The 11,921-nt window shown below is 44.8% G+C and overlaps 1 protein-coding gene across 1 annotated transcript in view; it reads right to left on the bottom strand.

Moving 5' to 3' along the window:
• Positions 1 to 298: 298 nt before the first annotated feature.
• The window catches only part of LOC119378529 (nuclear distribution protein nudE homolog 1), a 28,825-nt gene continuing 17,202 nt past the window's right edge, over positions 299 to 11,921 (bottom strand). Inside the window, exons 2-3 of the mRNA XM_037647635.2 lie at positions 2,333 to 2,458; positions 299 to 515 (exon numbers count right to left, since the gene is read on the bottom strand). Coding sequence (XP_037503563.1) covers positions 299 to 515; positions 2,333 to 2,409 — 294 coding nt within the window. The 5' untranslated portion in view covers positions 2,410 to 2,458. The remainder of the gene's footprint in view (positions 516 to 2,332; positions 2,459 to 11,921) is intronic.

Here is an 11,921-nt window from a genome sequence, read left to right as displayed (position 1 = left end):
TATTATTTACCGGCGTCCAAGACGTTTATATATATATAGACATGGCAGCCCCCCCCCCCTGAAAAAAATTTCTGGCTACGCCACTGTGCTAAACAAACCAACAGAACAGCGGCTCAGTGCTGCCAACAGCAAAATCATAGGGAGCATCTTAATTGTCGGAGACTTGTTTGAATTGCTTAGTTCTGAAATAATAACCGATTATTTCTTTTTTTGGTTCGGGTTTGGTTTGGGTTGAGGGAAGTCCCAAGAATATCGGTTCCGGTTCAGTTCACTCATATCAATGCACTCGTTTGCACATCTATGGAGGCGGGAGCGACAAAGGAGGCTCTTCCGCAGTGGTGCGAAGGCCGATGTGGCGCACCTGTAGTCCCTCATTGTCGGCCTGCAGGCGTGTGACCATGGCCCTGAGCTCCCGGTTGGAGGCCTCGTACTGCTTCAGCTGGGTCTCCAGCTCAGCCTCCAGGTCACGGCTGCTGGCCTGGAACTCCTCCAGCTCCAGCTGAGCCTCACACCACCTGCATGCAGTCCTCTATGATTGTGCCTGCATGGCAAACTGTGCACTCAATACCCACTGCAGCATCAGTGGCCTTTTCAATGTGCCCAGCAGCCCACCGTACAGTCCCACATCGGACTCCATCAGCTATAAAGGAATGCACTCAGCATGTCAAAGGCTGTGCCATAATGACGACTGCTAATCCCTTCGTCTTAGCCACACAGGTCAGTAAGCAATGCTTCCTGTTTTCTAAGAGGATGAGCAATTACATTTTGGTGCAGCTACCGGGCCCACGGTGTTGTGTTGCTGTCGCTCTTGAAGTGGTCAATGTAATCTGCTGTCTACTGCTACTGGCGGGTGACATGTATTCTGGTAACCGGAGTTAGAAAATGGTGGCCTCCTCAGTGCGTGAGTGGTGTGCAAGGGTTGGCAACAAATTCATACAGAAAAATGAAAAAAAAAATGCTTGTTTGCCGAAGTTTTGTGGAATGAAGGATTTCAGTTCTCCTGCGAATGTAGCGGTGACTACACAGAGCAGTATATTTTTTTTCTAAATTATCGTATTCGAACGACAACCACGTCTCAGCCTATCGGCATTAAGTGGACACTGACAGATGAAGACAAACTCCCCCCCTGGCACATCCAAGGCTTTTTTTCACGGGCTCCTAGTCCCTGCACATTATTTTTGAAATTTCAAAAAAATTTTCAGTAATGAAGGCTGGAAAGGTGTGGTGCAGTGCAATGAACCCAATCCTCTGCATATTTAAAAAAAAGATATTTTGCTTATATGTTGTAAATAAACGCCATTAAACAATTTTGAGTGGTTTCAAGACACACAGAATCAGATAGGCAAAAAAAAAAAACTGAATTTTTGTATCGATTTTGGCCAAAAAAGTGAGTGGGGAAAGGGTTAAAGGGGCCCTACGCCCAAAATTATGCATGTTGCTTTTATCGTTTTATCGGCCGTTTGCTTGCTATGGGTCTTGACTGCTGTGAGATCAGCGAGAGCAGAGCGTTTCATATTTTAACTTCTTTCCAGAGTGGGTTTTCACACCAACTGTATTACCACCCTGCCGAATCTATCTCCCCATTTGGCCATACGACAGCTTCCTCGTTGAAGTTCCCGATAGCCGTCAATCGAGAACGTCAAAAATGATTGTCTTCCTTCAAACAAAAATTGCAATGATTAAACTTGCCATATAAGAAGGACTATTTATTTGCTTTTGATCGAAATATAAAGTCGATTTCTTTCACTGGAGCACCACGTGGCGCGAATTTCGTCTCCAATGTGGACCAAAATGATGATTTTCTCAAAATTTGTGATCTTTTCTTGTAAAATTTGAAAACACCAGTGGCCTGAAAATATTCTTGAGTGCAAAATTTACCTTCTGTAAATTACTCAGGTATTGATTCATAGCGCAATAATACACGGGAAAAAATGCAAACATAGAACATTTTGGCAAATTTCCTGAAGGTGTATATGGCAGAAAAATTGCAGTAATATCATTTAGCTTCAAACACCTTACACAAATGCCTTTGCTTAGTATTTAAACCAAATTTGGTATTGAAGCAAGCAATGATACATTCAGAACAATTTTTCTAACAAAGCAAACTTAGACGACATTCTGCTAAGTTCGGAAGGCTCCTATGAAACCAGAAATTTTTTTTCTCTTCAAAATATTCTGGAAATTCGCTGTTGTTCACTGAAAGAAATCAGCACGATTTTTTTCGAAAACATTTGAGATGGTCACCAAAATGGCTTCCCGGTGTCTCTCAACTGTATCATGCTGAACTGGAGTGAAATAAACATTCTTTTTATAGCAAGCAAACATCACTCACTTGGCCTTGTATTCGACAGCCTGCTCTCGGTAGAAGGCCAGCTCTTCCTGCAGGCTCTTGAAGGAGGCACCTTCCATGGTGGTGGCAGCTGAGCAAAGCAGTCACAGCCCTGCCCTAGTCTCCATCCTGAAAGGAGTGACATACTCAGTCGGTGCCTTGTTACCATAAGGATACCATAAGGATGTTACCATAAGGCTGGATTCAATATTTGTCACTGGCCATAATGGCTTTTCGCTAGTTTGCACGGCGTGTTCTCACAACATACCAACTGAAGGCCGCAAGCCACCAGGCAATGAAAGCATGCATCAAAGCACCACTGTGCTTTCTCACTTCTGTGAGAGACTTGTTGGCCTTCTTCTGGCCAACAAAGCCCACACTGCAGTACTCTGCATTGAGGATCTTTCCAAGGGCAACTATTCAAGGCTGGATCAAGATTTCTTGGGAGCTAGAGAAGTAGAATACATTTTCAGCCTAAACGAGGATGAATCAAGTGAAGATATCCAATATGGACTGCGGAGCCCACTCTTTGTGAGATGCCAACAAATATTCAACCTCATGAAAGCAACTACAACAATTATGAAACAACGGGAAACAGAAGTGCACACATAGACAACTTGCCAAGGCACAAAATAGAAAATATAGGGTGTCAGCACTAGCAACAAATTAGAGCAAATAAACAAGGACAGTAAAACACTACCACAAAGTTTTCAAGGGGATGTTCACAAAATTTATTCCCTCTTAATATATGCACCCACTGTAGAATGAAGCTGTCAATGTATGCAACAGTTTTTGCATATCTGGTGCGTGGCTGCAATCAGTTGTTAGTTCATTCGATTTTTTGTGGCACAAAAGCAGTTGAAGCTATGCTGCGCCAGGCACAGGGTGATTGGTAATGAACAGTGAAATGATGTTGTTTTAAAGTTTATTTAAAAAGCCACATTCTTTTAGAAAGTTCAGCACATCAGACAAAGGTACAAGCAGATCATTTCCAAGCAGAGTAGGGTGGATAGGTAGGTGTGGTTTGTATAGCTGCCCGAAATATTTTTGTCTCTGCGTAGCAATATGGGGACACGCGATTAAGATGTGTATAACTGTTAACAGTTCTTGACACTTTTCACAGATTGGTTGCTCATCGTTTGTGAGTAAAAGGCTGTGTGTCAGGTGTGTGTGCCCAATTTGGAGTAAGCGTAGTATCAACTTCAACAAACCGTTTTTGGTGACGAGACGTTTTCCATTCTCCAAGTACGAGCTTTACTAGATGGAGCTTATTGCGCACGAGTTTCACTGTTTCTGCCATTTAGCTAACAATGCTATACAAATGGTTCGCTGGCTGTTTTTAAAGGAAATTTTCATTATTGCAACTGTTCCATGAGCTGCCAATAAAGCATATACAATAAAAGCTCGTTAATTCAAACTCCAAGGGAACTATAAAATTGTTCGAATTAAGCGGAGTTCTAATTAGCGGGCGAGCACTAGAATGAGCGGACATCGCACCACACTGTGCAGGCAGAACCCAAAGAAGCCACCTCTGGACTCGTTATCGCGAACTAGGGCCTACTACACGTTTGTGGCAGGTAATTTCATAAATTCAGTTCATGGAGCTCTAACAGCTAATAGAATTAATTGATCAGTCAGTGGTGCACCACAAACAAGCACCGACATGCACTCATGTGAGCAGTGACCCTTAATGTGAGATATACGACGTTATTTATGCTCCGAAACACATTTATTTACATGGGAAAGTGAATGCAATCAGAATTAAAAGTAATTAGTAATTTGCATTTGTTTTCGTTTCTTCTGTCACGACTCCATGAGCATCGTTTGCAGCTTGCCCAAGAGCTCCAGCGCAGCGCCCGAATTACTCATCTGCTGAGAAATGCTGCTGCTTTGTTGTTTTGCATCTCTAGTAAATTTGGTTTGGTTTGGTTTTGCAACACTGATCACTTTAGGCCGACTGTGAGGAGAAATGAAAACCAGGGGCTCCCACTTCAAATTAACCGTTGTGGACACGGACGCATTCGAATTATTGGGAGTTTTCCACCATAGAAATACACAGGGCTGTGCCGAACCGGGGCGTCAGTTCGAATTAACAGTGTTCGAAGTAACAAGCTTTTACTGTATATTTGCTTTTTCGCTCCCTAGATAGCTTGGGACCAAGCAGAAATAAATAGAAAAGGCCTTGTTATTTAGAACTATCATATTTTTTATGTCACCAACTAAGGGTTCACACTCAGATTTTAGATGTAGAGCTTTCTTGTGTTCGCTAGTGGTGATATATCTAATCACTTCATACACAACACAAACTTCAGCTGTGAAAATGGACATGCACTGAGGCAGTCTAACACTGACAGCACATTCCCCTGTCACGATCCCAATACCCACATGACATATTGGAGGGAAACAGCGCGAAAGACGAAGGACCAGGCAGAGAAGGACACAAACAACAGCGCTGACTTACAACAATAATGTTTCCCTCCAATATGTTGTACCAACTCGCCTAAGCAACCACTTTAGTTACCCACATGATTTTTTTTTGTTTTCGAGCCATCTGTGCAAAATTTTATGCAATCTCCATATTATGCTGAAGTGCACAGAATTACTGAATTATGTGTTCTCATGGGGTGCCATTTTTCTTTACGTGGGTTAGGGAAAAGTCACAAAGTAGTGTCAGGTCAAGCCATGGCGGCAGTCTCGGTGGTTTGTTTGCGACATTGAGTGTCTCTTCAGATATAACATAAGTGCGGCAGTATTCTTCGAACCTTCAAATAAGTGGCTTGATTAAGTGTGGTTTTTAAATGCGAAGCATTTTTTAGCGAACTTCTGTGACTGAGTGTATCTATCTATCCATCTACAGTGAAACCTCGGTGATACGAATCTCACGGGACCACCAAAAATATTCGTATCATCCGAAATTCGTATCACCAGAAAGCATGGAAAATTAGCACGCGACAAAAGAAAACTGGAGTACATTTTAATTTATTGTTTTTCAGAGCCGCAGCAACATCAGGAAGAACCTTGAATAATTGTCAGTAAACTTTTTAGACGTCGACAATCATACCAGCACTCGTAAATATACACGCGTATTTAATTATGAACCAGGTGCGTTGTGGCCCGCCACACCGGCATCCCCTTCCAAATTTTATTATGCTTTTTTGCATTACATTGCAGTACTGCAGCGAAATTAAGGAAAGAAGCGCCTTGACGCGATGAATAAAGGCTACAAAATTACAGGGCCATGATCCTGCATTATGATTTTGTTATCGCAGAGGTGTCGGGGATGTTTTTTGGGAGATTTACGGCCGTGCCCGCACAAGTGTGACCTCAACGGTCGCGCATATTGGCATTGTGAGGGCTGACTCCTTCGCCAAGACTGTCCCCGCCTTCTTTCGGTCCTCGTCCACCTCTCATAGGATGTCTGATGCACGAAACAGGCACGTGTAAACACAGTACAATGACAGCAGTCCGCGTCGACGCTTTAGGAAACGCATGGTGCTAATGTCCTCTGTAATCTAAACGCGAAGGCACACGGAGGCACATAAGAGCTTCAAAGATTCGCGCACACAATGTCGGAGGTCGTGACGCATCTCTGAAGGTTTATTCTGACCGCAAGAAAAGTGTTTTTCTTACACCATGATATTGACGATTTGGCGGTGCGGCACGCATTCCCACGCTCGCACGCGCTTGGCGCGTCTTCCGCGACAGTGCAGACAGCACCTCTTCGTGGCTTGGCGGTAGCGTACGTTCGTATCAAACGTTACTAGGTGAAAATCAGTTCGCAAGAACCGTACTCCATTACACTGCAAGCGAATGGGCCTTGGCCGGGACCAACGAAAAATTCGTATCACCCCGAAATTCGTATGAGGTGTGATCGTATCACTGAGGTTTCATTGTATATCCATCTAGCCGCCTATGACTTAGTGCTCTCCTGGCTGTTTCGTTAATCGGATGTATATACCAAAATTGGTATGGCATGACTGTATGACTAACGTAAATCCCAGGTCATAACATGAAAATCATGACATGCATGTCATGAATGGCATGATTTACATGCCACGATGTAGGTGCTCTTGTGGCCGTTTCGTTAACTTGATATATACCAAAATTGGTATGGCGTGACAAGAGTGTATGACAAACATAAGTGACAGGTCCTATCGTGCAAATCATGACACGCATGTCATGTACAGCATGCAGGGGCGTAGCCAAGGGGGGGGGGTTGGGGGGGTTCAAACCCCCCCCCGAAATTTTTCAATTTTGCTTGCATATATATACATGCACACATACAAACGCACGCACGAACATACATAATGTATGGTTGAACCCCCCCCCGAAAAAAATTTCTGGCTACGCCCCTGACAGCATGATTTACATTATATGGTCTCGGGGCGCTCGCGGTCGTTTAATTAGATGGATATATACCAACACTTCTTGATTTCAACTATGATATCCTTAACCCCCGTTTGTTCCCTGACCCACTCTGCTCTCTTCCTGTCTCATAGTTGGATATCATAGGATATCAGGGATATCAAGGATATCATAGTTGAAATCAAGAAGAAGAAATGGATATGGGCCGGGCACGTAGCACGTCGGCAGGATAACCGGTGGTCATTAAGGGTAACTGACTGGATTCCAAGAGAGGGCAAACGCGTAAGGGGAAGACAGAAAATTAGGTGGGTAGATGAGATTAAGAAGTTTGTAGGTATAACGTGGCAACAGAAAGCACAGGACCGGGTTGATTGGCGGAACATGGGAGAGGCCTTTGCCCTGCAGTGGGCGTAGACAGGCTGATGATGATGATGATGATACCAACACTGGTACGATGATACATTTCTGTATGGCGAACATAAGTGACAGGCAGTAACATGAAAATCATGATACACATGTCATGTACGCCATACATACATGCCCCACTCATGGAGCGCTTGTAGCCGTTTCGATGTCTTGACATGTAGCAAATTTGATATTGCATGACGTTACTGTATGAAGAACATAAATCACAGGTGGTAACATGAAAATCATGACATGCATGTCATGTACCGTATTTATTCGAATATAGGTCGACCTTTTTTTTCCCAAAAATGTTGCCCATAATCAGCTATCGACCTATATTCGTGACCAAAGAATCTCGACCTATATCAAAGCGACCAAAAGCACCGCACCTATGGCGTTCAACTGCCGCGCCTGCTGTTCTTCAAGCAGTTCCTGCTACATACGCACATTATATACCATAAAATCTGGTATAAAAACCGTACCCGTTCGCCTTTTCCGACTAAGTAACTAAGAAAAAAAAAGTTATTTGTGCAATAGCTGCACACCGCCTTTTCAAAGCCCCCGCGAAATGCAGCCGCTCCGCCATGTTTGCGCTGGAACCCGTGATTTCCCTAGATAGGCCGTGAAGTCCCTAGCCCCCTAGCCGTGCTGCCTGCCGACGCGCAGCCGCACTGGCACTGGCCTAAGCAGCCTAAGGCCTCACTCTTTGTTTGTTGTTTGATCTGACGTGACGGTTTGCATTTGCAAATGCGCGGTTGGACGGTGTCACGTCGGTAGAGCTACACAGCTGACTTCAAGCGTCAAGTGATACTTTTTGCCGAGAATTCCAGCAATTGTGCCGCTCAGCGTGAGTTCGACGTAAAAGTTGATTAGGGGTTGGCGGAAGCAGCGGGACCGACTGTTCGCGTGCAATGGATAGCGTCGTGCTTTTCGCGGCCCAGCAACTGGCAGGCATGACGCTCTTGAAAAAGAACTGAGGCTCCGGGCGTCAAGGAGGCCCTGCAGAAGGCCAACAGACCTGGTCGTCATACCGCTAGGTATGACGTCCCGGCTACATTAAGGACCGGGTGGCGAAGAGTTACAAAGAGTGGCTTGAAGGAGGATGCTGCAATGACACCGACGGGACGCCGCGAGAAGGGCTTCCCTCAATGAAGTTGCGACGTGGGTGAAGGACGCGCGGAAAGACTTGCCAGCGGAAATTATCGTGACTGGCTTTAAAAAGTGCTGCATTTCCAACGCAATCGATGGCAGCGAAGTCGACGTCATTTCGGATGCCGAGGATGCCTGCGAAGAATCCGACAACTTTCCTTGCACATCTGACGAACATGACACTCCCGGCAGCGACTAGGGCGCTAAGTTAATTGTAAATAAAGGTGTGCTATGTTTCAATTTTCCTGTTTCTAAAAAAAAAAAAAAAAACATGGGTCGACCTATTTTCGAATATTTTTTTTTTATTTCTCGTAGAGCGCTATAAGTAGGGGTCGACCTATATTCGTGCCCGACCTATTTTCGAATAAATACGGTATATAATGATTTACATGCCACACTCATGGTGCACTCCTGGTCATTTCGCTAGTTTGATATACCCCAAAACTGGTATTGTGTGACGTGCTATACGATAAAATTGACAGGTGGCAACATGAAAATCATGAGATGCATTTCATGTACAGCATGACTTACATGCCACGCTCATGCTGTGCTCGCGGCTGGTTTGCTAGCTTGGTATACCCCAAAACTGATATTTCATGACGTGACTGTATAACAGGTGTTACCACCTGTACCACCTTCATGGTTTGTCTCCTCTTCTCTTGTGTCCTCGTCGTCGTTGCGCTGTGTTAAACATGTTCATGTACAGGTGGCAACATGAAAATCATGACATGTATGTCCTGTAGGGCATGATTTACATGCCACACTCATGGTGCGCTCGTGGCCATTTCGCTAGCTTGGTATAAACCAAAACTGCTATTGTGCGGTGCGACTGTATGATGAACACAAATGGCAGGTGGTAATATGACAACCATTACATGCATTCCATGTACAACATGATTTACATGCCACACTCATGATCCACTCACAGCCTGTTCGCTAGCTTGGTATAACCCAAATTGGTATTTCGTAACGCGACTGTATGATGAACATAAAAGACAGGTGGTAACACGGACATCATGACATGCATGTCGTGTAGGGCATAATTTACATGCCATGTTCATGGTGTGCTCCTGGCCATTTCCCTAGCTTGATATACACCAAAATTGGTATTGTGTAACGTGACTGTATGACGAACATAAATGACAGGTCCTTACATGCAAATCATAACATGCATGTCATGTACATGCATGACACTGTCTTGGTGCGCTTCCGGCCGTTTTGTTAACTGGGTATACACCAAAATTAGAATGGCATGATATGAGTGCATGACGAACATAAATGACAGCTCATGCACTGTATATACCACAATATACATTTCATTACATAAAAGAATGCACATGTATGCATGCATGACAAACATGGGATTATAGTGAACTGACATCATGACATGAATGACTTCATTTTCCTCAAAGACAAACAAGGCAATGTATGCAGCTCTCTGCTGACTGCTTCGCATTACATCAATTCCCACAGGGCGAGGGATCTACCGAATTTTTTTAGTAAGCGTGCGTCACATTTCGTAACAATGTTATGGTTTATGTGTTCATGTGATGACGTAATTCTCAAAACATAAGACAGGGCTAATAATACTCTTCGCTGACACAGAGGAGGTTCGTTACAATCTGCATATAAACTCTGCACCGGCAAAGTTTTGCAAGCACCACTCAACAGACGTAGGCTGAGAGTGCATACAGGGTCAAGACGCCGAATGTAGGACTCCGGTGCTGAGCCGTACACAACACAACCATAATCTAAAACAGTAGATACGTACAGCTATATACCACTTGAACGAACGTCAGTTAAACGAACTACTCAGTTGTACGAAACTTTTTAAATCCCCTCACGGAAGCACCATTGAATGCAATGCTAATTCACTTCAGTTTAACAAAATTCAGTGCACAGCACATTTATATTCAGTGACACCATCCAATGCTTCCCAAGTCATGTTGATCACTTCAACAAGTACAACCATTCTTTTTATGAAGGAAAGAAGATGACATTTAAGGGCTCGTTTTAATTTGTTAGACACAATATTAATGAGATGAGAACTAACAGACAATGCCACAGAAGGTATAGGGGATGCCGTTTGTGGTAATTAGGATATAAATGTTAAGAAAGTAAAGTGGACAAAAAGATAACTTGCCGCCGGCGGGGACCGAACCTGCGACCTTCGAATAACGCGTCCGATGCTCTACCACTGAGCTATGGTGGCGCTCGTCTTCCCGTCCACTTTATGGGGTATATATGTGCATTTAAACCTAGGAGTGTTAGTCAGCGCCGATCGCAGCCATGGCGGCGAGTGTGGAACACTCTTTTTTGCCTGTTGGCGTCACGTAGCACGTCATCTTTTTACGAGCTGGCAGCTGACCAATAATCCCTCGCATACTACCTAAAGGCATCAAGCCTGCCAGAACGAGACCCTTGCTATGAATCAGGGCGAGACAGTATCGCGATACAAGAGTATCGCGATAGTATTTCAGAGATAATTTTGAGTATCTGTATTTCTGTATCGAGATACATTTGAAAAATGTATTTGTATCTCAGTAGTGAAATACTTTTACGATGTATCGTTTGTATCGCGATACTATGCAGGACACGGATATCTCGTTACATTTTTTCTGTCGGAAATGAGTTAAGGCGTGTTTCCAAGGTGGGAATGACCTTTCTTTTTGTTTGTTTTTGTGCCAAGACAAGCAAAGGCGCACCGCCGGTCGCTGACAGAAAGGGCGGCGATGGTTTCCCCTCAAGCACAGAATGGCCTATGTGGTAAAGCGCGCGACGCCACAGACGGCAGAATCGCGGAGGCAGTGTTGTCGGCCTCTGCCGACAAAAATCGCTGTCTCTCAAGGCCAGTGCAGCACGCCTAATTTTTTTTCGGGTGGCAAGCCATTACTTTGTGACCCCCCGCGCGGATACCGCCTTGGAACAGAGGCTTTGCAATGCTTTGCGTGTGTTCAGTTCTCAAAGCGGCGGCACTTCCAAAAGCACTTCCCGTAGTTGCGGCAGAAATGACTAGAAGAAGGCTATCTTTTCGCACTTTCAGACACCTCGCCGCGTGTCAGGGTGCATTCCTAATTGATTACAAGCGTGAAACGGTCTTTTGTACCAGGCTCCCCCACCACCGGAGCCGACTTCGCCTCTTGTGGCTTGCTGAAATGGGTGCTGGTAGCGTCGGTGGCTGTGACAGCATTATTGAAGACTAACTCGTTCGGCCCAGGCGACGAGTGCTTGCTGTAGTTTCTGATGGGGTGCTCTGAGCAGCTGCCACTGTTTCCACGCCTGTTTAGAGAGCTGGCAGGAGCGACTTGAGAGGGCTTAAACCTTCTCGCCCCCGAAGAACGTGATTTTAGGAAGCCAATGTCTGAATTTTGCTGTATTTACATATTGGGCCCCATTGCACATAGGTAATTATGGCCAGCCTACATGGGCAGTGGAATCCTCAGCCGTCTGACCCGGCGCCGACTGGGCCAGACGGCTGAGGATTACGAAGATGGAGGCCAACTTCGGCTTCTGAATGGTCAGAACAACCCCACGTCAGGGCTGAAGTGTTTCGGTATCTAGATGACCCGAGAAGAGATATCGCCACGTTGCAGGGCTATCCGGCTATGAAGGCGGTATTTATTTACTATAACACGGATTTGTGATCGTCTGCAGCGGAAGAGACACTTTTTCT

Source organism: Rhipicephalus sanguineus, unplaced genomic scaffold (assembly GCF_013339695.2).
Source record: "Rhipicephalus sanguineus isolate Rsan-2018 unplaced genomic scaffold, BIME_Rsan_1.4 Seq858, whole genome shotgun sequence".
NCBI classification, from domain to species: Eukaryota; Metazoa; Arthropoda; class Arachnida; order Ixodida; family Ixodidae; genus Rhipicephalus; species Rhipicephalus sanguineus.
The sequence above is the reverse complement of the archived record's forward strand: the minus strand, read 5'-3'. Positions and strand labels throughout refer to the sequence as shown.